This window comes from Micromys minutus, assembly GCF_963924665.1.
Source record: "Micromys minutus genome assembly, chromosome: 1".
In the NCBI taxonomy this organism is placed as follows: domain Eukaryota; kingdom Metazoa; phylum Chordata; class Mammalia; order Rodentia; family Muridae; genus Micromys; species Micromys minutus.
In genome coordinates, this window is record NC_137969.1 from 156,029,901 (window position 1) to 156,057,521 (window position 27,621).

Sequence of the window (27,621 nt, forward strand, 5' to 3'; positions counted from 1 at the left end):
AAGTTACTCCTGACCCTGGTCTTCTTGCTGATGTTTAACAGAACACACAGCTTCAGAGTCCTTCCCCCACCCCCACCCCTTATTTTTTTCTTTCTTTCAGATCCCTCTGATAGATGGTTTGAGCCAACATGTGGTTGCTGGGAACTGAACTCCTGAAGCTAACAGTGAAATCTCTGCTACTCCATCATGGAGGGGTGGAGTCCATTCACACTCTTAATGAATCTAGGATAGACGTCCTATGATGGTCTAAGTAAGAAATATGCCCCTATAGATTTCTGTCTTACTCATTGACTGAAGCATCTTATAAAAGAAAGCAATTAGTTGGGGGAAATGCTTATAGTTTCAGAGGGTGAGTTCATGACTATCATGGTAAGAAAAATGGCAGCAGCCAGCCATGGTGCTAGAGCAGTTGCTGAGAGCTGACATTATCCACAAGTTGGAAGCAGAGCTAGATTTAATTGGGAATGGCATGGGCTTTTGAAACCTCCAAGCCTTCCAGAGACACACCTCCTCCAACAAGGCCATCTCTCCTAATCCTTCCCAAACAGTTCTGCCAACTAAGAACTAAGCATTCTAACACATAAGCCTATAGGGCCATTCTCATTCAAACCTCCAGAGTTCCCATGGGAACCCTTGGTCCCTACTTGGTGGCACTGTTTGAAGGTTGTATAACCTCTGGGAAGTGCAGCCTTACTGGAAGAAGTACATCATGCCCACCACCTGTGGTTATTTTTCCCCACTGTGGTGGTTTGAATATGCTTGGCCCAGAGAGTGGCACCATTAGGTGTGTCCTATTGAAGGAAGTGTGTCATTGTGGGTGGGCTTTAAAGCTCTGCCCAGTGTAGAAGAGTCAGTTCTCCTGGCTGCAGTTAGAGTAAGATGGAGAACTCTCAGCTCCTTCTCAAGCACTATGTCTGCTTGGATGTTGGCATGCTTTCCACTTTGATGGTAATGGACTAAACTTCTGAACCCATAAGTCAGCCCCAATTAAATGTTTGCCTTTTTAAGAGTTGCCTTGGTCATGGTGTCTCCTCAGAGCAATGAAACCCTGACAAAAACACCCACCATGATGGACTCTGGTCCCGTTAGAACTGTGAGCCCAAACAAACTCTTCCTTCTGTAAGTTGCCTCTAGTTATGTCACAACCACAGAAACGTAACTAATATACCTGTGATGTGATGACTAATAGGACGCTATGGAAGGATGCTGTACAAATTGTGCAATGAGACCTTAAAAAGAACTGGGTCTTTTATTTTTGTGTCTCAGGTTAGTCACATACATCCCGTTCTGGCAATCCAGCTATCCTGCAGAGTTAGGGTTAGGGTCATGGAGGGCCAGCCTGAATGTAGCAGCAAAGGACATTGCAAGCCCATCTGAGGCCTAGTTCATTGCTCTCATGGATGATCTCAGATGCTGCTGCCTATGGCAGTGGAGCTGTCCTGATGACTAGCAGGTTTATGGAAGGATCCAGTTCTGAGCAAGCTAACTGCTGCACGAGTCCTCTACAGCTGAAGCAATCAGTAATGAACACAGCAGAGTCTTAGAGGTCTTTACTGACAGGACAGAGAATCACCTGGTTAGGACACTGGATGCGATGATACTTCTTGATATCCGTCTTCCACTTGTGCAGGACTTCCTGGCTGAAGGTAGGTAACCCAGGGCGAGTATATTTTAACTAGAATACAAGAAACATTGGATTGCAAGAATGCAACTCCCAACCAAAATATGTTCAAAGCTTCATACCCATTTTAAAGGGGTCGGGGCAGAAGGATGTGGTGGCCCTCACCTTTATTCCCAGCACTCAGGAGGCAGAGGCAGGCAGATCTGAGTTCAAGACCAGCCTTGTCTACAGAGCGAGTTCCAGGACAGCCAGGGCTACACAGAGAAACCCTTAGTGTGTGTGTGTGTGTGTGTGTGAAGGGGGGTGATGTTTTGTATTTTTCATCATGTACATCCGTGTGCCTGTGTGTGGGTTTGCGAATGTGAGCAGAGGAACCCGCAGAGACCAGAGAAGGGCTTTAGATGCCCATGGAGCTGGAGTTACAGGCTGCTGTGAGCTGCTAAATGTGGGTGCCACACCAATCCATACTGGGAAACATTCTACAAAATATTGAGTATCAGTGACACACGACCTTACCTTCCGGTCATCGGGTACTAGGTCCTGGAGCACCTTCCTCTTCGGCCATTCCTTGGTTAGTTCAGCAGAGGCCAACTCCTGCAGATGGTACACAGCTATCTTGGCAGAACGCCGTTGAACTCGACCCCCGCCCTTTGCCTCCAAACTCATCTCCTTTAAACAGTCTGGCTGTCCTGACTCTGGGAAAAAGACCTGCAAGGAGGAGACATAAAAACATGGTTGACAAGTGGTTTCAGTCACAGACAGTTATTAAATACAACACCCTTCTTTGCAGGATGAAACCTGTGGTGCTAGTACAGGGCAGTAGAGATAGAGATCCTCAGAGCTCCCTGACCAACCAGTGTAGCTTACAAAGGTAAGCCCCAGACACTCAATGTAGACCTGACTTCAGCATGCATGCTCACAGATGTGTATGCACACCTTAACATACATGTTAACATACAAACACATTTCCCCACACACACGAGGGTAAGACAGCAGAAGATAGCTCTCCCAAACCCGCATTAAAAACACAGGTATGATGGTACATCCTTGTAATCACACCACCAGAGCAGCCGAGACAGCAGGATCTCGGAGGCTTTCTAGCTGGCTGGAGAGCCTAGCAGAATGGCAAACCCTAGGCCAGTAACTCAATGAAAAAGGTGGGCAGCTACTGAGGAATGACACCAGAAGTTGTTCTCTGTCATTCAAATACACACACACACACACACACACACACACACACACACACACCTGCAAATACATACACAAATGTGTACATGTGCAGGAACACATGCATATACAAGCTTGGAAGTATAAACACAGTCAAGACACATACAAGAAAATGAAGACTAGAGACAGATTTCTATAAAAAAAATTCTAAATAAGAGGGAATGTTTTAGTTTTAAATATATATAATAGGGGTTAGAGACAGCCCAGCTTTAAAAGCATTTGTTGCTCCTGCAGAGAACCTGGATTTGATCCCCAACACCCTCATGGTGGCTCACAACTATTCGTAACTCCAGTTTCATGGGACATGACACCTTCTTCTGATTTCTATAGATACTGGACACTCAATGTGGTGCACATACATACATGCATGGAAAACATTCATTCATGTAAAATAAAGGTACTACTTAGGGATTATAGAGATGGTTGATGGATAAAGAACCTGTCACAAAAGCATGAGGACTGAAGTTTGTATCTCTAGCACCCATATAAAAGTTGGGTGGGCACAGCAGACCACCAATGATGCCAGCATTTAAGAGGTAGAAACACAGGCAAGCTGGCTAGCTAGACTATCTAGAATTGGTGAGCTCTGGCTTCATTCAGCAAGACATCCTTCCTTTATGCATGATCAAGGAAGACACTGGAGGTTAACTTCACACTTTATACACATGTGCACTTACATGTGTGTGCACCTGCAAATACATATGTGTTTACTTACACACAGGAAAACACATATACATGTTGTGGTAGTTTGAATGAAAATGGCCCTCATGAGCACTGATGTTTGAATATGTGGTGCCCAGTTGATGGAACTGTTTGGTAAGGACTAGGAGGTGTGGGCTTGTGTCACTGGAGAACAGGCTTTGAGGTTTCAAAAGGCTCTTGCCATTTCCAGTTAGTGCTCCCTTCTACCTCCCACGTTCTACTTGTAGATCGAGATGTGAGTTCTCAGATGCCCTGTCATGATGAACTCAATTAAACGCTTTCCTTGTGAGCTGTGTTGGGGATACTCAGAAGACACAGAAGGGAGTGACAGGTACAGCATACATCCTCAATGGCTACAGAAGAATCAATACTCACAGGTCCGTGCTCTGACCTCATGTGATATGCAAGCCCAGCCTTTGACCTGTATGGTTTCTCACAGTGGTGACATTTCAGGGTCAATTTCTCCAGCTCTGAAGCCTCTTTGCCACATTTTCTAATATGGTACAGGTATCCCATAATGCTGGTGAAGGTACTGGAGCAACTCTGAACACAGGAAAGAATCCTATTTTAGAACTGTATATGTTTCACATGATCTCTAAATTTTTCAGACATCACCAAGCACCACAAACCACAAAAAACAGTGAGACAAGATGCTCCCCAACACTTCACACTGGCATAACCCTCCTTCGCCTTGGCAATCCTGCCTATGAGCCAGATGGCAAATTAGTTCAGTGATCACTGAGCAAGCATGACAACACACCTACTCCAGGCCAGCACTTCCTTCTTAAACTGTGACCCAATACCACCCCAGTATTATCTAGCCAGCAACATCGAGCTCCTCACGGAATGAGCTTATAGAATCATCTTCATCACACTAAAGGCTGGTAAAGAAGCCCCTTAGAGAAAAGCGGACAAGGGGGAATATACTTGTGGAGAAGAGAAAAAATAAAGAACTATTAATAACTGTAAGAGACCTGGGAAAGTAGGTGCTACCCTATGCCACCAGGGGGCAGAGGATCAAGAAACCTGAAAGGGAAGTGGAGAACAAAGAGGAAAGAACAGCAAGAAGATCAGAGAGACTCTAGGGCAGAGTCCGCCACCCTGGCTCTTACCTCACGCATGCACCTGAGCTTTCCCATTCTCTTTAGAACTGTTCGAAGCCGCTCTCTCTCACTTGGCTCATCCACTTCATCTCCTGCCTTCAAAATTGGCTGGAAACAGAAGCAAATAAACATGACGCAAGGAACAGAATCTATGAGCTATATTGAAGCTGCTGAGTCCGAGTTCTGGCTCCATTTTTTTGGATGGCATGAAGTAAATACGATGGATACTAGAGTTCTGCTCTCTACCCCTCAGTACAGGATAACCTAAACACACAACTATGGTCCAGCTCAAAAGTTTCATCCTGTGTTACTCCAGCAATGAAGAGTCTTACAAACTCTCCTAGGAAGTCAGATCCAGCTTCACTGAACTATCTGTACTAAGTAAAAGACACCCAAACACAGAACACCAGCCAAGATGGAGAAAGCTAGTGATTTACTGGCTCCTTGTCCCTGCACCTCCATGCCAAGATCAGCAGCATTAACTGGAAAAGTATTTTAGGATGGACTGCTGCCCTGGCTATAAGGCTTGCGTGAAGGAGTACCAGGTGTGGGCATGCTTTTTTGGGCATCAGCCTGCACACCCTCTGCTGCAGCACCAGCAACAAATGCTCTGGCTGCAGCGGCAGGAGCTGGATGGGAGACCCTCACATGGCCTCAGCATCCAGCCTCCAATCTCCGAGATGCCTCTCTACAGCAGAGAAGGCTCCAGTGGCGGGGTGCTCCCTCTACCCACCCCGAGAACTCCTACCCAAAAAAGAGGCCAGCTTCTCTTGCTATGTGCTGGGCTATAGCACCCAGGAAGACTTCCTGTCAAAGCTGCAGCCAGACCTTAAGTCTTCTATATCCCAACCTTCTACCAGATACTCCATCCTCCCCAGGTTCCACAGCTCTCGAAGCCTTCTGGAAATTTTTAGTCTCTCACTCGCCACAAGGGTACCAAGATGGAGGCAGCACTGTAGACATACACAAACCAGGCCCAGGATATTTCTTTCTTTTGCCTTTTTTTTTTTTTTTTTTTTTAAGATTTATTACTTTTTTTCCAACCTAATATTTTTATTGATTATTTGGGAATTTCATTCAATGTATCCCAATCATGTTTGCTTTCTGTCTCTTGCATGCACCATCCTGCTATAGTCTGCCGTTTTCACTGAGCTGACACAGTGCTATTGTTTCTACATCCTCATCCCGCAGTCTGGGGGTGTCCAGACTGTAAGTGGAATTGTTGCTTGTGAGTATATTTCCTTCTGTGGATAACTGCTCACAAGCTCTGCAGGGGCCCAGTCTGTTGTCCCCATTCCTAGCATTCTGAGCCATAAACAGAGACAATACGTCATTGTTTCCAACAAGGTTGTGCTGTGTAGCCCAGGCAGATGGCCTGGTACTAGCAATTCTCCTGCCTCGGCTTTCTAAGAGCACTGTGAAATCTTTTAACACTTGCTTTGTCCTTTGCCATAGTTTTAATATCCATTTCCCTGATGATCAGAGGATTAGACATTCTCATATGTTAACTGAACATCTGAATTCCTCACATGCAGCTACATAGGTATGGCTTTATTTCTGTAATCCCAGTCCTTGAGAGGTAGACACAGTAGGATTAGGAGTTCAAGATCAGCCTCAGCTACTCAGGGAATCTGAGGGCCAGCCAGGGGTACAATAGAGCTGATCTCAAAATAAAACGAACAGTGATCAAAGGCTCGTGCCTTGAAGGGAGCTGAGGCAGAGAATTGCTGCAAATTCATTGCCAGTCTAGATTTGTGAGTTTCAAGTAAGCCTAGCCTGGACTACTGGGTGAAACCCGAGGAAGGAAGAGAGGGATAGGAGAGAGATGGAGTAGGAACTTAGAGAGGTAGTTTTACATCATTTTTAGTGCTCATGAATTATACAGCACTTAACCTGAGCGTGCACATATCCGATATGGTGTATGGCTTTAGTAGATGCACAGGAAGGATGTAGCTGGGTCAGACGGTAGCTCTACTTTTGGCTTTGAGGGGTCTCCATACTGACTCACACGTGTCTCCAACAGTTCACGTTCCCACCACCAGTGGTAAAGACTCCTCTTTCCCCATATCCCTTCTATTTTTAAAAATTAATTTAAAAAGCTTTAAAAAATAAGTATGTATTTGTGTGTTTGTATGTATATCTGCATGCATGCATGCATGTGTATGTGTATATATAACTACCACATAGGCTCACAAAGAACACAGGACACGCTTACCAAACTATTATGATTGGCCATGACGTGATACTTCATTCCTGCCAGTGAATGAAGTTGTTTCCCACAATGATGGCAGGTAAACATTTCCTGAAAGGAAAAAAAAGTCAGTGCTCAGGGCCTGAATGTTCAAAGGAAAAACAGAAAGTCACTAAATGCCATCAGCTGGGCCAGGCACCAGCATGTGCCACTACTTTCTCATTGTGTTATGGCTTGACTCTGATGTTGCCACAGGCTTATGTGTGGAACACCGGATCCCCGGCTGGTGTCATGTTTAGGAGGTTGAGGAACCTTTAAGAAGTGGGGGTGGGGTCACTTAGGAGTGGGCCTTTGTACATTATGACCCTGCTTCCCTCGTGTTCTAAATCCTGATTCGACTGCCCTGTGAGAAGCTTTGATCCAAGTGCCTGGCACCTCAGATGAGTCACTGAAGACAGGTTTTCCTGACCACTGGTAGGCTTCTACCCTTCCACACCCTGGGGCAAAGCAAACTCCTCCCTTTAGCTTTCTTGGTCAGATATCTGCTCACAGTGATTTAAAATAATGAACACATTAAATTAAAGCAACTGTAGTTTTTTTCTGCATTCTATGTCCACACATTAAAAATGCAACTAGTAGTAAAATTAAATAAACATTCAAACCCAAGCCTGTACATGCAAAGTCTGTTTTCTCTAATGCACAATGCTACACTTAATTGGCTATAATAGACTGCACACAGTACCAGAAGTCTACAGTTTAGGAGATAGAAAAAAATCCTAACATCATAAATGCCACAAAATGGCTAACCTGTTTGCAGTTTTCCATGTGTTTCTTTAAACCCTCTATAGTCTTCCTCCCCACTGCCTGGCAGGTAGGACAGGAAACACTGCCTTTATCCATGATCTCTAAGTACCACTTTTCCTCCATACTGCCTACAATGGAAAGAACAGAACACTGTAATCTGCAGCATTCTTCAGAAACAAAAAGCATAACTCTACAATTGAGGGAAATAGTGTAGTGGTTTGTCTTGGTAGGTGACAATGAATATACTCTCGCAGTACAGGACTTCCAAACATAACTTCTTTCCATTCAGTGTCAAGTTTCAGAAACTTCTGCCCATGTCCCCATGAAAAAAACGCATCTGCAGCTCACTCCAAAGTCCAGTGGAATGAGTCAAAACTGGGGAGAACTTTCCAGACCACAATGTAAGAAAAAGATACTGAGATACACAAAATTGCTGAGATTTGTTTTCTATGTGCCTGAGACCATGCTACATGTTTTTATGTCATTTTAAATTTCTTCATTGTAATAAATATTGTCTACATATAAGGGGACCAAGGGTTGTACAAGAAACAGACCTAGACAGCTCAGAAGGCATACAGCACCGAAACCTAATCTGTGTGGCCTCCAAACCAGCAGCAGTTGCTGCCTCCAGGAACTGCAGGTGAAGCTTGGTTGTAGCTGCCTGCCCAATGGGAATGAAGAAATGCTGGGAGTAATTTCTCAGAGACAGAGAGAGAAGGGAAGAAGAAGGGGGACGAAATAGGTGACAGCCTCACCCAGTACATCGTCCCCTCACAGAATTAACAGATATTCAAAGAGTACCTGCTGCGTAGACTGGTGGCTCCTTCCGAACCCGACGAGCCTGGGGTTTGGGGTGAGGCTGAGCTTTAGGCCGCTGCTTCCTCCCTGCATAAGATGGAAGCTTAGAAACCTGAAGTCTGACATGTGAGCTTCACAAGTCTCCTTCCCCTTCTCTTCAGCACACTGGGCCCCACTCTCTCAATTTCCTGACCTCCTGAGTGAAGGGGTACAAGAAGGCGGGTGAAAAGAATTCCCACACTCAAATTCTAGGGACTCTAAAGCCAATCAAGCCTCCAAAGTAAAGGCTTTCTCCCTCCAGCCTTAAAGGTGAGGCTTGGTCTCCCACAGGAGAGACAGCACAGGACCCTACCGTACAGCTTGTGCTTCTTTTGAGGAAGCTCGCTAAGCTCGCGATAGTCTTCATCTTCTTCCTGCTTGACTTTCCTCTTCCCTTTGGCCTTCTCTTTTTCTTTTTCATCTGTGCCTGATGCACAACAACAAAACAGTCTGTAAATGACCACTCCAGCTTAGTTCAAAAACTCACCGCAATACCACAGGCACAGATCACCACGAAATGCACCCTCACAGAACGGCTTGGAGAAACTTGGTGTGAACTGTTTTTAACCCATGGAGTCTCCCTCTCTCTTGTAGATTGTCTTCCCTCAGAAACCATCAGATCTTCCTTATGCTTAAACATGTCTCTTGACTATGGTTTGGGTCCTACAGCAGCAGAACTTAACAAAGACAGCTATAAATCAATCACTGGCTGTGGCCCTCTGGCACACATTGCCACGGTAACCCATTACCCCAGCCCTCAGATCCTCAAAATCAGAGGAAAACATAAGAGTAAGAAAGAGAGGATCAAATCCCACGAAGAAGGCTGTTGCTACGTAGGGTTGGTGGAACTGGCAAAGGGAGAGTCATGAAGATAAAGTGTGACGGCCTGACTCTAACATCTGCTTGATCGAGGTGGTCGTAGTGAACCCCCATACTCTGCAGGCCAATGCGCGTCATGACATATTGGATGCTAGCTTGAACCAGACACTGAGCCTGAGCCACCTGGTGAAAAGCCTTGTGTCAAACAAAATCTCATCTAATCACTACTGATAAACCACCACACCAAGATATCACAGTGCACTAGATCCACTCTCCTGTCTCAGAACTGGGAATCTGAAATGAATACCTTCAGCCTGTGGAGTGGCAGCAGGCTTGATTCTTCTCATTTTCATCCAGTAGGTAGATTTTCGGAAGGTTGCTGGGAAATCACTCACTGGTTCACATGAGGAGGCGGATGACGAGCCGCTCAAAGAGTCCTCATGAGGGATAGTGTACTGGAAGCTATTGTCCTTTATGGAGCACTGGGACCTATTACTGACACAACACAAAGACATGTACCACAGACGAGAAACTGCAGATACTTCCTAAAACACAACCAAGTTAATAACTTGTGCAAAACTATGAAGACTAGTTGTTTTGTTTACAAAAAGCAAAAAATAAATCACATATACACAAAAAACAGAACACGGGTTAAACAGTCTAACAACTACAAGTCAATCCAACACAGTGTACATAAATCTTCTTACACCCAGGGCAGTCAGATTAAGCAGGCTACACGACTGGTCCCTCTGCAGCCCAGGCCTTCCCCGACTACTCAGAAAAGAGAGCAGGCAAAGTGACAGAGCTCCTTGGAAGTATAACCTCATGTATCCCATCTGTCCTGCCTCTCTGATATAAGGGCCATAATCAAAAGGCTTCTCAGCACAAAGGAAAAGTATAGTCTGTGGATTCTGGTCTGACCCACCCTCCTCCAGTCTCCCTTCCCAGCACTGATAAGTCCTGACCTACTTAGGCAACACAACCCCTAACTCTCAGTTTAGGAACAATGTAATCTTGTCTTAGTAAAGTGGCCAGAAAATCCTGGGAAATAACTAATGTAAAAGTAATTCTGAGGGGTTTGCTTCACCCCTCTTGCTCCCAAATAACGACAGGTTGTTTCTATACTTACTCTAGCCCATTTTAGCTCCTGAATAAAATGACACAAAGACCTAATCCATTTATTAACACGCTGCTAGCCCTATAACTAAGTAGATACTCATCTATTCTAATCCTACTCTGCTCACTCAGGCTACTTCCCAGCCACGTGATCTATACCTGCAACCTGAACCTGAGTCTGCATCTTGCTCAGACTCACTGTTCCTTAGGTGTCCTCATGGCGACTCCTCCTCGTCCCTCCACACCTCTCCTCTGTGTCTGTCTGCAAGTGGTGTGTGTGTGCGTGCGTGTGTGTGTGTGTGTGTGTGTGTGTGTGTGTGTGTGTGTCTTTCATCTCCCAGGGACCCCCTAACTGGGATTGGAAGTCCTGCCCAGTTATTGGCTGATCAGCACTTTATTCAACAATCTGAGTGGTAGAAAACAATTTCTATATAACATTGAGACTGGAGACGCAATCAAATCTCTGGGCACAGAAATCAGCATCTGAACACATAGTGTACAAAACCATCATCCTAACAGCTGGAATCAGACTTACTTCTCTCCCTCCCTCCTTCCCTCCCTCTCTCTCTCTCTCTCTCTCTCTCTCTCTCTCTCTCTCTCTCTCTCTGTCTCTCTGTCTCTCTGTCTCTCTCTCTCTCTCTCTCTCTCCCCCTCCTTCTCTTTTCTTTATGGTCTGCTCACTACCCTCTTCCTGGTCACCCTCTCCCACAACCCTTCCCCCATCCCTCTTCTCCTCTGAGCAATGGGCTTATATTTTAAATCACATTGTTCACTTAGAAAAATTACTGAGCCAGGAAGTGGTGGTGCACTTCTTTAATTCCAGTACTTGGAAAGTAGAGGCAGGTGGATCTCTGAGTTTGAGACCAGCCTAGTCTACACTGTGAGTTCCAGGATAGCCTGTTTTACACAGCGAAACCTTCTCTGGAAAACAAAGCAAGCAGAGATCCAGGGATGCAGGTTTGGTGAGACTTTGCTACAAGTAGCCGGGGCACAGAGAGAGCTAGGCCTGACACATGGAAAGCATGGCCCCTCTAATGGTTCAGTGGAACAGGAATTCTGTTTTGGGGACACAGTTTCCACCTGGAAGGCCCCTGCATGTGGACCAAATGCTCCAGCCATTTGCAACCTAAAACAGTGGAGTTCCAGTTAAACAGGCCATGTTCACAGGAGAGATGGGAACCAATCACTGACAACAATTTTGAAAAAAAATTGGTTAAAAAAACACAAAATTTGGTGACAGACATAAATTGAAAGATTCAAGAAGCTTAACTGTAAGATTACTCAAAGAAAAATATGCATCTTAATGAAACAAAGACAAAAGTCTTAAAACTAGAGCCTAGCTTCAGAACAGTAGCATTTTATAACAGGGAACAGTGACCCATAGGGTCATGGATGCCGAAGAGAAACCAAGAGGTCAGTGGGCCACGTAACACTGTTTAATTTTTTTTTAAGATTTATTTTATTTATGTATATGAATATACTGTAGCTGTCTTCAGACACACAAAAAGAGAATGTCGGATTCTGTTAGAGATGGTTGTGAGCCACCTAAGAGGCTCCTGGGAATTGAACTCAGGACCTCTGGAAAAGCAGAGCCATCTCTCTAGCCCATTTAAAAAATCTTAAAGGATTTGTCAACTCAGAATTCTAGCTTCAGTGAAAAGTTCCTACAATAATATTTCTTCAGGAGGAGAAAAATTAAGATTTTGGTTTCAGAAGTGTTTGGTTATGGTCACAACACAGGGACTATATGCGTATTTTACACAGCAAAGCAGACCTGACCTCCATGTTGTCCCAGCATCCCTCAGTCCCTACCTGGCACACCCTGCCCCCAATCCTCAACTTTCCAGCCCAGGGGCTGGGCTGCCCTTTCTGCAGATGTTCTTCCCTATATAATCCAGACATTTTTGGTCTCCCCACTCTCTTGTTCAAAAGCTTTCTTTCTCTAACTATGCCCCCCCCCACTTCCCTTGGTGACTTCCCGGCCCTCTGTCCTTGGGGCCAATAAACCTACATTTAATATAATTGAATCTGGCTTGAACTGGCTTATTTCACTATTGGACAAATAACTTACCAAGTAGAGATCTGCAAGAATGTGTGAGCAAGTCACTCTAGTGGAAGACAATAATGCTATGGAAGGGAGACTTAGGTTTGAAGAATGAATAAACAGAGGCAGTTACTGGAAGTGAAAAAGTTTGAGCTGGTTCCGGATGAGGGCACAGAAGGAAAAATCCAGTATTCACTGAGTCTAAGGGTATATGAAAATGCCATATCAAAGTCTACTATTTGGTAAACTCAGATTTAGTCCTTTCTCCATTTTTCATGTGTGAGTGCATGTGTTGTATATATGTTTTTGGGTTTTTTTTTCCCATGTATGTGGGTGTACATGTGTGTTAATGCATATGAAGGCCCAAGCTTGATGTCAGAAATAGTCCTCAATTGCTTTTCCGCTTCATTAATTGAAGACAGGGTCTCTCAATCGAACCCAGAGTTAGCTGATATGGCTATTCCTGTTAGCCAGCATGCTCTGGAAATTTTATCTCCTCTACCTTCTGAGGCTGGAATTACATCAAACTCATCCAGTCTTTCCATGGGTTTCTGGGATCCAAATTCCAGTTCTCACATTTGTACAGAAAGCACTTTAACCACAGAGCCTTTTTTTTTTTTTTAAGATTTTATTTACTGATTTCATGTATATGAGTACACATCACTGTCTTCAGACCCACCAGAAGAGGGCATCAGATCCCATTACAGATGGTTGTGAGCCACCATGTGGTTGGTGGGAATTGAACTCAGGACCTCTGGAAGAGCAGTCAGTACTCTTAACAACTGAGCCATCTCTCCAGTCCCAGAGCCATCTTTTGTAACTACTTCTGGTCTTTTGTAAGCTAATTGTGAGAGTTGATACTCCAGAGGCTGGAGAATGAAGTGAGGGCAGACCTGTGAGGAGCCTTTTAGATTAGATTAACCTAGATGTGCCTATGAAGGATTACATTAATTAGGTTAATCGAAGTGGGAAAATCCATCCTGAAATTGGCAATGTATGGCAGGGCCAGGCTCCCTGAGAGGCCCCACAATGCCACTGTGTGAAGTTGTGAAAGTGAAGACACGGAGACCACAGGACTTCTAGAGGAAAGCAAGCTAGAGGCATAGAGTGGGCTTGCTCCATTAGAAGATGTGGACTACAGATGGCAAAGCTGGAGGAAGAAGACACTCAAGCCCCCTGGAACCCAGATGATTGCATCATTAGCCCCAGATGCTGGACACAGCGATGCAGGATTTGGTGTTTGCCCTGCTGGATATCAGTCCTGTCTTTGGTCTTTGCTATGTTCCCACTCTTCTCTTTGGACTGGGAGTGTTTACTTTGTACACCTTCATGCTTTAAGTATGTAACTTGTTTTTATTTTTTTTAATCATGCTGAAGCTCAGAGTTAAGACATACCCTGAAATGTCACAAAAGACTTAGATGTTTCAGAACTGTTAAGACTACGGACACTTTTAAAGTTGGACTGAGTATATTTTTGTGTTAGGAGGCAGCATGAACCTGTTAAGACAAATAGAAGAGTGTGGATTAAGACTGATGTGTTGGGGGCCAGCAAGACGGTTTAGCAGGTAAAGCTGCTTTCTGTTAACATAACTACCTGAATTTGATTTTCAAGATCCACATGGTGGTGATAACTGACTCCTGCAAGTTGTCTTCTGACCTCAACACATGTACCACACATGCACATACACATATAAACAACATAATGTGATAAAAATATGCCTGATGTGATTGGATCAAGCTGACCATTTTGATCATTAATACTGTCAAATGACAGGATCTAGAATCACAAAAGGGGCGATGTGTAATGGATTATCCAGATTAGGTTAGCTTCTGGGCATGCCTGTGAGCGGCTACCTTGACCTTGTTAACTGAGGTAGGAAGATCCACCCTAGAAGTGGACATTTTTTCCTGGGTCCTGGAGTACATAAAAAAGAGAAACTTAATTCCCAGGAACTGAACTCATGTCTTTAGGCTTGCCTTTACACATTGAGCCATCTTGACAGTTCAAGAATAGATGAATTAAATAGAGGGGGTAAGAGAGAAGGGGCAGCAGACAGTCAGATGTATTAGCTCATAATTATTATCCCTGTACTTATGAGGATGAAACAGGAGAACTGCCTCAAGTTCAGGTCCATCCTGAGCTACAGAGTTACTCTGCCTAGGTGGAGATGGGAAGAAGAGGAGGAAGAAGAAGGAACAGGAGGAGAAAAAGAAGAAGAGAAAAAGAAAAAAGAAAGCAACAGACAGGAACGATGGTACACATCTTGCATTCTCAGTATGAGAATGTATGCTTGCACAAATAGTTTGGAAAACATTTTTACAAAGTTTACAAGTAATTTAAAGCAAACTGTTAACATTGTTTGATAAGGTTTTAAGTAGATTGTATGTAGACAACGCATCCAAAACTACTATATAAGGGTAGGTGAAAGGAAATGGAAGGAACCTATGAGTTTGTGAAGTTTTACATTTAAGCAGAAGCAGCATTAACTCTAAATAGACTATGAAAAAAATGGACAGATGTTGTAATTCCTAGAGGAAACATTGAATTTAACTTTTAATGTAGAGTCTTAGCCAAACTCCTAATATTGTAGTAAAAATAAAGATTCTTATTTCTTTTAAATTCTGTATATATGGGTGTGTGCCTCTGTGTAGGATGTACTTGAAAATGCAATATATTTGTGAAAGCCAGATGGATTGGATTCCCCAATGTGGGTGCTCAGAATTGAACTCAGGTCCTCTACAAGAACAGTATGCACTCTTAATCAGAGTTATCTATCCAGCTACTACTCTAAAGTTTAAATGGGATTCTAAGCATTCAAGTGACCCCCAAAAAACTACAGGAACAAACCACAGGACAGAGAGAGAGCCAATAAGAAAGTAGACCTAAATCCAACCCTATTAATATTAATTCAAATGCTTTTGGGCTAAACACTCCAGCTGTGTTTATATGCTCAGCACAAAGAGTGGCACTATTAGAAGGTGTGGCCCTATTAGAGTGGGCGAGTCACTGTGGGTATGGCTTTTAGACCCTCATCCTAGCTGCCTGGAAGACAGCATTTGGCTAGCAGTCTTTAGATGAAGATGTAGAACCCTCAGCTCCTCCTGTACCATGTCTGCCTAGATGTTGCTGCATTCCCACCTTCTTGATAACTGAACCTGTAAGCCAGCCCCAATTAAATGTTGTCTTTATAGGAGTTGCCTTGGTCATGGTGTCTCTTCACAGAAGTAAAACCCTAACTAAGGTACCAGTTAAGATTGACAGAGTCACTACAAAGATATTCTACTTGTATATGCTATCTATTATTGGTGACTTGTAATATACATACATAATAAAAATTACATACATACATAAATAAATAAACAGTAAATAAAACACATACATACATAAAAAACACATGGGGCCTGAAGTGATGGTGCATGACTTAAAAGTATGTTCTAAGCTCTAGAAGACCTGAGTTTGGTTCCCAGCACCCATATCAGGTGGTTTACAACCCCCTGTAAATCCAGTTCCAGGGGATCTGATGCCTCTGCTCTTGGCAGGTTCCTGCACTCACAGGCACACACCCACATAGCACACACATACACATTTTAAAATTCAGTGGATTTTAAAATAATGCATCAATAAAACTATAATATGTAATCTATTACCAAACACAAGATGACCCTGATGGCTATTTTAATTTCGACAAAACAGACTTCAGGACAGAGTACTGCTTCCTAATGACAAAATGTCAAATTATTCAGAAGACATAATAATCTGTTGCAATATCTAGTTAACAGAGCTTCAGACACAACCCCATAAGCTTAAAGACAACAGTGTCTCTCTCTCAGTAACTGATGGGACAATAAGACAAAACTTCAGTGAAGAAATAAATGATCCGAACCCCATCACTAGTCTTTAGCATTTACAGAATACCTTATGGTGAGTAGTTTTTGCAAAATACTGTGCTAAGGATACTCATTCTTCTCATGTTCATGTTGTGTATTCACCAAAATGGAGATTATTTTGGGGCTCAAATGTTACTACATTTTTATTGAAGGGAGGAAAAATCACCCTGTGGGTTTTTTTTTTTTTTTTTTTTTTTTTTTTTTTTTTTTTTTTGACCGCATCAGAATCAAGTTAGAAACGAAAAGTAGTAAAATATCCTAAAACAAGCTGGGTATGTTATGTTAATCCCAGCATTCCAGAGGCAGAGGCAAATGGGTCCAGGAAAGTCAGGGCTGTTATAAAAGGAAACACAAGACACAAAGATATTTAAATATTTAGGAATTTAGGTGAAAATGAGATCATAAAGGACACTGGCGATATGTAAGGTGAGCGACTGAGATGCATTAATTAATCCTAGGGTGTGAGACAAGTAACAGCACCTGAGAGGGAGCACGAAGCTCTAACTGCTCACTCCAGGGGGACTCAAAGTCAAGGATATACAGATTCCATTAAAGACATCTTAAAAAGAAAAGCAAACTTAACCAAAAAAGGAAAAAACAATTTAATGCACAAACTTGGGGATTTTTTAAAATTTATTATGTATACAGCATTCTATCTTTGTGTATGCCTGCAGGCCAGAGAGGGCACCAGACCTCTTTATAGATGGTTATGAGCCACCATGTGGTTGCTGGGAATTGAACTTAGGACCTCTGGAAGAGCAGCCAGTGCTCTTAACCTGAGCCATCTCTCTAGTACTGGGAGAGAAATTCTTGATTCTTTGAAATAAGCATTAAATGGAGAACCTTGGCTAAGAATATATAGCCCAGGGCTCGAATAGCATGCACAAGACCCTGAGTTTGACCTCCATGAGTTTGAGGGTAGCCTGGTCTACATAGCAAGCTCCTGGCCAAATCCTATCTTAAATGAACAAACAAAAACCAAACCAAAACACACCACACACACACACACACACACACACACACACACACACACACAAACTAGAGGAAAGAGAACTCTGCAATCATGGGAGGCAAAGGTTTCTTAAGTAGGATCCTTAAAATCAGGAAACCCAGATGCAGTCTTGGAAGCTGGCTTAGTGGATAGTGTTTGCTGTGCAAGCACAAGGACCTGAGTTCAAATCCCCAGCACACACAAAAGCCAGATGTGGATGAATCTGTCCATCACTCTAGCACTGGGGGAGGGGGAGGATTCAACTGGATCCCAGAAGTTCACTGGCCAGTTTACTGAGCTCCAGGCTCTGTGAGAGACCCTGTCTCAAAAAGTAGAGGAGGACACCTATCTTGGACCTTAGCTTACACACACACACACACACACACACACACAAACACACACACAGGTACATGCACCTGCACATATTCAACACACACACAAAGGCCTCTGCCACTCCTACCTTGGGAGCTGGTAGGTTAATTGCAGATCTTCACCTTTCCCTTGGCTCTTCCAAAACCAATCCCTTAGTCTTATCCCCAGTTCTGTAGCAGCCATCTGCTGCAGTCTCCCTCTACCCCCAACCCACTGTCTTCACTCCAGTTGATCACACAGATCTTCCCTCCTAAGTTCCCTCTTCCCCAATTTATTGCTTTATCCCAGACTCCAACTCCCAAAAGGCATTCCCTGGAACCATAGGTCACTCTGACTAACTTCAGATCCTCCCTCGGCCTCCATGTCTCCAAGTCCAAGTATCCCAGTTTCATCTCCATACTTTAAAACCCATATTCAGGTAGGCAGTGGTGGCTCGTGCCTTTAATACCAGCCCTCAGGAGACAGAGGCAGTCAGTCAGATCTCAGTTCGAGGCCAGCCTGGCCTACAGTGTGAATTCCAGGACAGCCAGGGCTATAAAAAAAAAAAATCCTCTCAAAAAACACAAAAAACCAACCTCCCCCAAAAAAAAACCCAACTAAAAAAAAGTAGATAATTTTCTTGATACATACAACTTAACAAAGTTAAATCAAGATCAGATAAGGAATTTAAACAGACCCCTAATGAAATAGAAGCAATAATTAAAAGACCTCCAACTAAAAGAAGCCCAGAACCTGATGGTTTAGTGCAGAATTCTAAGAGTTTTTGGGATCATTTGCCACAATCAAACAGGCCTCACCCTAGAGATGCAGGGGTGGTTCAACATACAAAATTCTGTCACTGTAATCCTCCATATAAAAAACTGAAAGACAAAAACTACATCATCTCATCAGATGCAGAAAAGGCCTTTGATAAACTCCCAACACCTTACATGATGAAAGTCTGAGCGTTTAGGAATACAATGGACATACCTCAGCATAATAAAGGCAGCAAGCCCAGAGCCAATACCAACTTAAATAGAGAAAGACTCAAAGCAACTTAACTAAAATCAGGATCAAGAAAAGGCTGTCTACTCTCTCCACATCTTCACTACAGTGCTCAAAGTCTTACTAGAGCAATAAGACAACTAAAGAAGATCAAGGGGACACAAACTGAAAAGGAAGAAGTCAAAGTACCTTTATTTGCTGATGATAAAGGACAAAGGGACTTTACATGAAGGACATGGAGTTGGGTGGGTAGAGAGGCTGGAAAGAGAAAGAATGGGATCCAAATACATAGTATGAAAATAATTCTTAAATAAAAACATTAAACATAATGCTGTGATGTTACCCAATCAACACAGGATTTAGATGCTATTTTAGTGTCTACCAAGTGAAATGAAAACACTTGTCTACACAAGATTACAACATGAATCTCACAGTTTTACTATAATTCCCCAAATGAAAAATAGCCCAGCAACCCAAATTTTCATATAAAATACATAAATTGTGATGTAACTGTGGAATTCTACTTGGTAATGAATAACTACTTTCAACTCAAAATTATTGTTCTGGCAAAGAATTTTTTAAAGACAAGGGGAGTGAGATGTGACTTAATTTATATAAAATTATAGAACATATAACCCCTTGTACAGTTACAGGGCATCAGTGCTGGGAGACAGGGTAAAGGAAGAACAGACTGCAAAAGCAGACACACAATTTAAAATAATAAAAATAAATCTTAAAAAAACAAACTTGGGAGGGGCTGGAGAGACGGCCCAGCAGTTTAGAGCAGTACCTGCTCTTGCAGTTTACTGAGGTTCAACTCTCCCCCACCCTCATCCCATATCACATCTCAGAACTGTCTATAACTCCAGTTCCAGGGATCTGATGCCATATTTTGGCCTCAGTGGGCACCAGACATACAGATGGTATAGATGTACAAGCAAGAAAAACACCTGTAGACATTAAATTAAATACTTAAAAAAATTGGGAGGAGCCAGGAGGTGGTGGTAGTGCAAACCGTGCCACTCAGAAGGTAGAGAAAGGTAGATCTCTGAGCTGAGTTAGAGGTCAGCCTGGTCTACAGAATGAGTTCCAGGATGGCCAGGGATACACAGAGAAACCCTGTCTTGAAAAATAACACCAAAGGGGGGGGGGCTGTAGAAATGCCTATTATTGTGGTTTCAATCTTACAGCTTTTTTTATATCAACATTGAACATAGTGTGCATATGAAGCAAATGCATTTATTATATGCCAATTATACCTTAATAATAGGAACTGACAGACCCCCGAACAGTAAGAGCCATCTCTAATAAAGACATCACCAGTAAACCATTAAGAGACAAATCCCATGAGGTCCCTATTAGAAAAGTCTTGTGGAGAATTCTCTACTATCAACAGAACTTGGAAATCTCCACCTTCTGTCTCATGAATAATCGTGAGCATGGGGGAAATCCATAGTTCACAGGACCAGCATGATTAATATAACGATTAAGTCAAGATGGCTAAGAGTCTTGCCTAGGTTACTACCTTTCATTTTGAAAAGACTCAACAAAAAAGTATGTTGTATAATCTATCAACCCAAGGTAGTTTTATGTATTACAAATGATACTAAATGATATAACAATAGAGGTGCTGTGATATCCTTTTCAACCCAATCGCCAAATTGTTGCATTTTCCTCTTCAACCCAAATAAACCCATTCAATGAAAACACAACTCAGTAGTTAGGAAAACAAACTGTGGTCTATTTTGGGCAGATTTACCACTACGCTCTCTATTCCCCTCCTAAGAAATCCTTCTCACTTGCCGTCCTCCGTTTTACTCCCTGACTCCTCCTCTTCTGTTTCCTTTCCTTTTCCCCACCTCCTCTCCCAGTCTAATCATGTATTGCCTTAACATAAATCTACATAGATGTTCCAGTATGATGCAGTGCTTACTATGATTAATGACTTTCTAATGAATCACTGGTATAGACAATCTCACCCTCTAATCATAGATGAGGTTAGCCTATTTTCAACCCTTTTTGGATTAAGGTTTTGTTTTTGTTTTTTTAAATGATTTATTTTATATATGTGAGTACACTGTTTCAACTTCAGACACATCAGAAGAGGGCATTGAATCCCATTATAGATAGTTGTGAACCACCATGTGGTTGCTGGGAATTGATCTCAAGACCTCTGGAAGAGCAGTCAGTATTCTTATCCGCTGAGCCATCTCTCCAGCCTGGATTAAGAATTTTTAAGAGCCTCTAGCCCAGTGGTTCTAAACTTGTATAATCTAAGACCACTAAAAAACACCGATATTTATATTATGATTCATAACAGCAGCAAAGTTAGTTATGCAGAAACAAAGCAAGTAACTGTACAGTGGGGGTCACCACAACAGGAGGAACTGTATTACAGGGTCACAGCATTGGGAAGGTTGGAAACCACTGCTCTGTAGCCCTTTCTTCTAAGTACAAATATGAGATTTTATTTTTTAAAAAGCCTTTTGTTTAGTCTCAGGATCCTTTGTAGTCTTTTCCTATTGGACATATCTTTAAAGAATAATCTAGTCCATGCTCCTTCTCTTTTTGGGTCTCACTTCAGATCATCAACTCTCAAACTTTGCAATTCCAAAGAAGATAATCAAGAATGAGTGTTCCTGGCTCTGGAGACAGGCTCAATGCTGAAGAGCACTTGTTCCTGCAGAGGACCCAGCTTTGATTCCCAGTACCCACATGGAGCTTCACAATCACCCACAACTCCAGTTCCAGGAAATCCGACGGCCTCTTCTTACCTCCATGGGTCTGTGGTGCACACTCATGTCAGAACAACAGCAAACACGTAAATAAACCTTAAGAGTTTTAAGTCAGCACTCCCAATGCCATCAATCCTGGTTAAGAGATGGACTTATTTGACTTCACACTGCTTAACAATTTTCTCAATACACATTCACATACACCGCTTTTACCATAATTCCTAGAAAAGCTTATGAATGCATTCATCTTGTGGAGAAAAAAAATAACATGTCCCCAGTTATTTTTCACAGAAGGTAATTCTTAAATCTGTTCTTTAGATCAGCTCTTCATATAAGTGCAAACCCATTCGTTTTCTTGGTAATGTTACAGCTCGTTCTACAAATTCCCAGTTTGGTGTAGGAGTCCAAAACCCAACTGTTGCCAAAGACAGAAACCTTTCGACACCCTGTTCTGGCCCCACTTAACTCTCCTCTGTCTGTGACAGTTACGATTCTCACACATTTCTCTTTCTTCCTTAAGTTTGAGTATAATAGTCTTGGTGCCAATTTTCACAGGTCTCTCAATCTATCTCTTCACAGGAGACCTTCTCCTCCAGGATAATTACCATAATAACACCTTACGTGTCCTAATGGACCTGGCTCCTGCAATACCCTCCACTTACTACCATGCCCATGCCAACAACACAAAACTAATTACTATCAGTTCAAATGCTGTTCTCTTGGGACAAGAGGTTGGGACTCCTCACTAGCTGTCTTAGTCAGGGTTTCTATTCCTGTACAAACATCATGACCAAGAAGCAAGTTGGGAAGGAAAGGGTTTATTCAGCTTATACTTCCACATTGCTGTTCATCACCAGAGGAAGTCAGGACTGGAACTCAAGCAGGTCAGGAAGCAGGAGCTGATGCAGAGGCCATGGAGGGATGTCACTTACTGGCTTGCTTCCCCTGGCTTGCTCAGCCTGCTTTCTTATAGAACCCAGGTCTACCAGCCCAGGGATGGCTCCACCCACAATGGGCTGGGCCCTCCCTCCTTGATCTCTAGTTGAAAAATGCCTTACAGCTGGATCTCATGGAGGCATTTCCCCAACTGAGGCTCCTTTCTCTGTGATAACTCCAGCTTGTGTCAAGCTGACACTAAACCAGCCATACACTAGCTAACTGCATTGTTTTTGACCTTCAAGCCTCTGCCTCTGAGTGGACTATGCAGGTAATACTGAAATCAACACTCTGCTTCCCAAATTCGGTACTAAATTCCATTATAAAAACACTGATTAGCAGTGCACAGGTTACAAGGATAGCGCGTGTCTGTGATCCCAGCACTCTGGAGACAGACACGTGAGGACTACAAGTTATAAGCCAATCTAAGTGTCACAGAGGATTTCCAGAGTGTGAGCCCCTACCTCACAAAATAGCTTTTTCCTGTTACACTGTTCTGTGTTGCCATGCTTACCTGCCTCATCTGCTGGACAGACAGCTCTGTCTTCATGCCTGGGTGCCCAACCTACTACACAGCTGGTACAGAGCAGACATTGCACACATTTTATCGAAAGTGAATGAACTCACCAGGGAGGTCCAACTTAATAAAATCTTTGCTTTTGCATTAGCCTTGGAAAAATTTAGCACATTCATTATACCAAATAAATCAGTGCTGCAACCAAGTAGCTTGGAAATATAAATATTGGTTATAGCTATTTATATTTTCCACCCCAAGTCCATCAAATTATGAACCCATGTTTGATGTGGGGGCAGAGGGCATGCAGGGGGGACCAACTGACTGAAACACACATTCCATTTCTATTGCAAGCTAGGTTTTCTTTCCCCCACACTACACTTCTATCTGCACTGTCCAATCCAGAAGCCACTACCTACAGATGGCTATTGAAGTTTTAGTCAATTAAAATGAAATCAAATTTGTGAATTTCTTCAATTGCACAAGCTGCATCTTAAGTGCCCAAAAACCATACCTGTCTGGTGGCTATGATGCTCCACAGTGCAGACATGGAACATCTTTAGCAGCACTGCCTATAAAATTACAAAAAATGTCCTCAGAAAACCTCACTTACTTCTTAGCTCCCACGATCCTGGTGCTCCTCTGCTGCTTAAAGGATGTGGGTCCCGGGGTCTAGCAAATCACAAGCACACGAGTAAGTGCTAGGGACCTTTGAATCTCATCCACAAAGAGATGAATCCCCCTTGTGCCTAGATGTGAAGCTGTCCCGGGCAACTACTTCAAATGGACCGTAGGCAACACTTTTTAGGAAACGTGTGCCATCCTATTTTTCTACAATGTAAAGAAGGGTTGACAATACCAGAGGATTCATCTTTGCCCATTCTCAAAACCCTATTCTAGATGAAGGCTCGAAAAGAAAAGACGGGGAAAAAATTAGTATATAGTATATAGAAACGGGAGGCACTGGGGATGCTGAGAGAATATTTACAATCTGTCGAGGAACTGAGTCCGAAGATACGAGAAACAGGCAATAAAAATAAAAATCGGGGACTAAGGGGGAAAGTGAATCTGATATAAAAGGGTGGGGCCTACGATGGGCTCTGAAAGAAAACAACTCTGAGTACAGAACAAAAGCAAAGGACCGCGCGTTCTCGGCTCGACAGTTCTATCTCTAAAGTATAATGGTCACACCAAGAAACTCACGGCGGTGACTGCACCGAGTCTGGAAGACATCACTCCCCTCCACGCCTAACAATTTCACCCAAGGGCTCCGGCCAGACCAACGCCACTTCCGCTCTCCTCGCCTCTCCCGGATGTGGTCTCGGCGGCGACTAGCCCAGTTCTGAACATCTACTTCCGCCTAGCGGCTTCCGAGGGGGCTGCTGCGGGAGAGGAGTCACGTGACCAAGCCTCTCCGGCTTCCATTGAGACCCCGCCCCCTCACGACCCCGGAGAAGGGAGGCCGTCGGGGCGAGAGGGTTGGAGCAAATGGGAGGAGTCTGAAGATCTAAGGAGTCCTTGTGAACCTGCGTTTGCACACCTAGTCCCACCCATCCCACAAGTGGTCTGACAGATGCAAATGGAGTTCAAATCGCCCTTTATTAGTCTTAAATTACAGACCCATTCTCTTCCCCTTCCCTCCTAGATTCATTGGTGAGGGTGCAGGCTGAGGTGAGCAAAAATACACTTAATAGGGGCAGATCTCTTCGTTATCCACTAACTTCATGCCTCCAAGCTTGTCCAGCTTTTGGGTTTTTTGGTGTCGTCCCTGGAAGACATGAACTCTTTAGTCAAGCTACATCTGGATCTCTCCTTAGGGGAATTATGCTTGAACCTCTTCTTGGGATTGTGATAGAGTTTCTCATAGTGACCCTGCTGGTTCCTCTCAGAGTGACTGCGGCGCGTCCTCTCGGAATTACTGTGTCTGCTTTCAGAGGGACTGTAGTTTCTCTCAGAATGACTGCGAATGAGTTTGGAAGAATGCTTGTATAGCTTGGACTTAGAGGAAGTGTGCTGGGTTATTCCAGAATTGTGTCTTTTCCAGTCAGAAGGAATGGAAAAGGATCTCTCAGAAAAACTACCATGGCTCTTTTCTGAATGACTGTCTAATGACCTCCGCGTGAGACTGAGATGGCTCCTTTTTGAGGGACTGGGGCATCTCAGAGAAGAGGGACTCTGTTGGCTCCTCCCGGAAAGACTGTGTAGACTCTTCTTCACAGAGGAACTGTATCCTCTTCTCTCTAGAGGTCTACAAGGGCTCCTCCCTGAGCGCCTATGAGGGCTCCTCCCTGAGGGACTGTGAGGACTCCTCCCTGAGGGGCTTCGAGGACTTCTTGAGGGACTGTGAGGACTCCTCCCTGAGGGACTGTGAGGACTCCTCCCTGAGGGGCTTCGAGGACTTCTTGAGGGACTGTGAGGACTCCTCCCTGAGGGACTGTGAGGACTTTTCCTCGAGGGACTGTGAGGACTTCTCCTTGAGGGGCTGCGAGGACTTCTCCTCGAGGGACTCTGAGGACTTCTCATTGAAGGACTTCGAAGGCTACTCCCTGAGGGACTGTGTTGGATACTCCCCAAGGGATTTTGAGGGCATCTCCTTGAGGGACTGCAAGGGCGCCTCCTTGAGGGACTGTGACCTCTTCCCTTAAAGAGACTGTTATGGCTCCTGTCAGAAAGACTGTGGTAGGTTCTTACAGAGGAGCTAAGACTGTATCTCTGGCAGGGACTGCAATGGCTCCTCTCAGAAAGACTTCTAAAAGTTCTGTCAGAGGGACTGATATACCTTCTTCGAGAAGGACTGTGATGTCTTCTCTCAGAGAGACTTCGTCGATGAGTTCTCTGAGGATTCCTGCTATGGGTCCTTTCAGATGGCTTATTACATAGGGTTGGCTCCCTGAAGAAGCCTTGTTGTTCTTCCTTGTTTATGAGTTTCTTTCCAAAGCTACTCTGCAAGGTTCCATTCAAGAGGGGGCTAGATATAATCTTCTCTTGGGCCTGACATTTGGCTCCTACTTTAGAACAGTTCTTAGATTCTGGACTGGATATTTCATCACTACAGCTTTTCTTTGCTATACTGCTGACATTTTGAACTCTCTTCAAAGGTTCTGGGACCGAAGTAGCTTGGTTAAAAACACCTCTTCCACAAAACATGGTCTTCTGCAATTGTAAGGTTCTGGGTAGAAGAAAGTGCGCTTTGGGGGGCTGTTGAGCTTGTCTACAGCGCTCACTTGCTCCCTGCAATTTGTCCTTTGGCTTAGGGTTTGAGCTTGTTGACCTGTGCCTGACAGCTGGTGTCCTGGCTCCTTTGCTATCTCCCATTGAGTAAGAATCCTTGGCTCTTTGTTTGGGGTGCAAGTGTTTGATTGACCACAAATTGTCTAGATTTATCTTGTAATCAAGTTTCTGTCCAGTAAAAGTCACAATTCTATGTGCTGCTTGGAAGGCCTGCCTCAGGCCATGAAAAAGCAACTGAATGAATTTGGGTTGGGAGGATTTCTTAGGCTGTCTCTTGCAAGAAGCAGTACTTGTTTGGGTGGCTTCGATTCCACTTCTTGGCAGGCCCCTCAATGTTCTAGAATGGCTCTCTTTTGTGCTTGTGCTGATTTTGTAGTGCCTTGTGTTTTGTGCTTTAGGTCTCTTGGTGAGTTTCTTCATTGGATATGTTAAGACAGAGTTCCTTCTAAGGCTTGATTTAACCCATTTTTCATTCTGATTGCTTTCATAGTCACTCTCTGATACGGAGTGAACCTGACAGAATTCATAGTCTTTGACTGTTGTCTTTCCTGCCACACCATGGCTGTGCCATTGCTTTTGTGGAGTGTGGGCTTGTACAGAAGCAGGAGACAGGGACAATCTGGACTGGAGATCTCTTCCGGGACTAGGACTCTTGGAAACCGGCGTATGGAATTTAGTTTTTCTTTGTGATGGCGATGCAGTACCCTTCTGTGCGTCTGCTTGGTTTCTTCCATGATACTTCGAGACTTGAGGTCTTTTCCCAGTTCGTAATCTAAATCCAAGATGCAGCCGAATCTCACCATGGCCTTCAGGGGTGCTTAAAAGGTGGAGCTGTGGGTAGATAAGAAGGTACGGTCCAAAGGCAGACTGTAACTTATGGCAACAATTAAATCCTGAACATCGGCCACATTGTAAACAGATGGGATATTTTAGGACAAGACCTGATGCTAGAGGTGGAGGGACACTGTGGGGTATTTGACTCCTTAGGAGTTTTCCGGCTATTTTAAGCTGTAGATCTCTTAGCAGTTGGAGCTGTTCTGAGTCATTGAAATCAGTCTTAGACTGGGAGAGAGAACTTGTCTTGAGGGAAGGCGGAGACTCAAAGGTCCTAGTCGGTGAACCACATGGTGAGATTTTACTCTGCTCCCTGGAAAGAGAATCTTCCCTAGTGTAAAGTATTTCAAGCGTAGACTCTGATTTCATCAAGGCAGGAAATCGGGCCCCAGTACATGAGACAGACACATGCTCAGCAACTTCCTGGGACATGTCACTGAGCTTTGAGCTTGTTTTCTTTATCCCCAGTCTAGTACCAGAGTATTGCTGTATTATGGAAGATGTGGAGCTGCGTGTCCACATCTTTAAAGGCATTCTTTTCTCATTACTGTGACATAAAGTATGTCTCTGAATATAGTTTTTAGCCACCGAAGTCTGAGAAATGGTCCTTGGACCCCTCTCTAGCAGCCTTTGAGAAAATTCCATCAGTTCAGCTGGAACCCCAAATAAATT

General features: G+C 43.7%; 1 protein-coding gene across 3 annotated transcripts in view; it reads right to left on the bottom strand.

Moving 5' to 3' along the window:
* ZNF512 (zinc finger protein 512) overlaps window positions 1-24,168 on the bottom strand; it is a 30,194-nt gene extending 6,026 nt beyond the window's left edge. The window contains exons 1-11 of one of the 3 annotated variants that reach the window (XM_080916357.1): window positions 24,088-24,168; window positions 23,498-23,556; window positions 9,612-9,799; window positions 8,799-8,912; window positions 8,450-8,533; window positions 7,652-7,776; window positions 6,869-6,955; window positions 4,663-4,761; window positions 3,926-4,093; window positions 2,138-2,329; window positions 1,574-1,675 (exon numbers count right to left, since the gene is read on the bottom strand). In XM_080916357.1, the coding sequence (XP_080772483.1) occupies window positions 1,574-1,675; window positions 2,138-2,329; window positions 3,926-4,093; window positions 4,663-4,761; window positions 6,869-6,955; window positions 7,652-7,776; window positions 8,450-8,533; window positions 8,799-8,912; window positions 9,612-9,799; window positions 23,498-23,556; window positions 24,088-24,117 (1,248 nt within the window). In that variant the 5' untranslated portion in view covers window positions 24,118-24,168. Of the gene's footprint in view, window positions 1-1,573; window positions 1,676-2,137; window positions 2,330-3,925; window positions 4,094-4,662; window positions 4,762-6,868; window positions 6,956-7,651; window positions 7,777-8,449; window positions 8,534-8,798; window positions 8,913-9,611; window positions 9,800-23,398; window positions 23,457-23,497; window positions 23,557-24,087 lie in introns of all 3 variants that reach the window. The other 2 variants (XM_080916358.1, XM_080916359.1) reach the window with 2 other exon arrangements.
* Window positions 24,169-27,621: the final 3,453 nt, after the last annotated feature.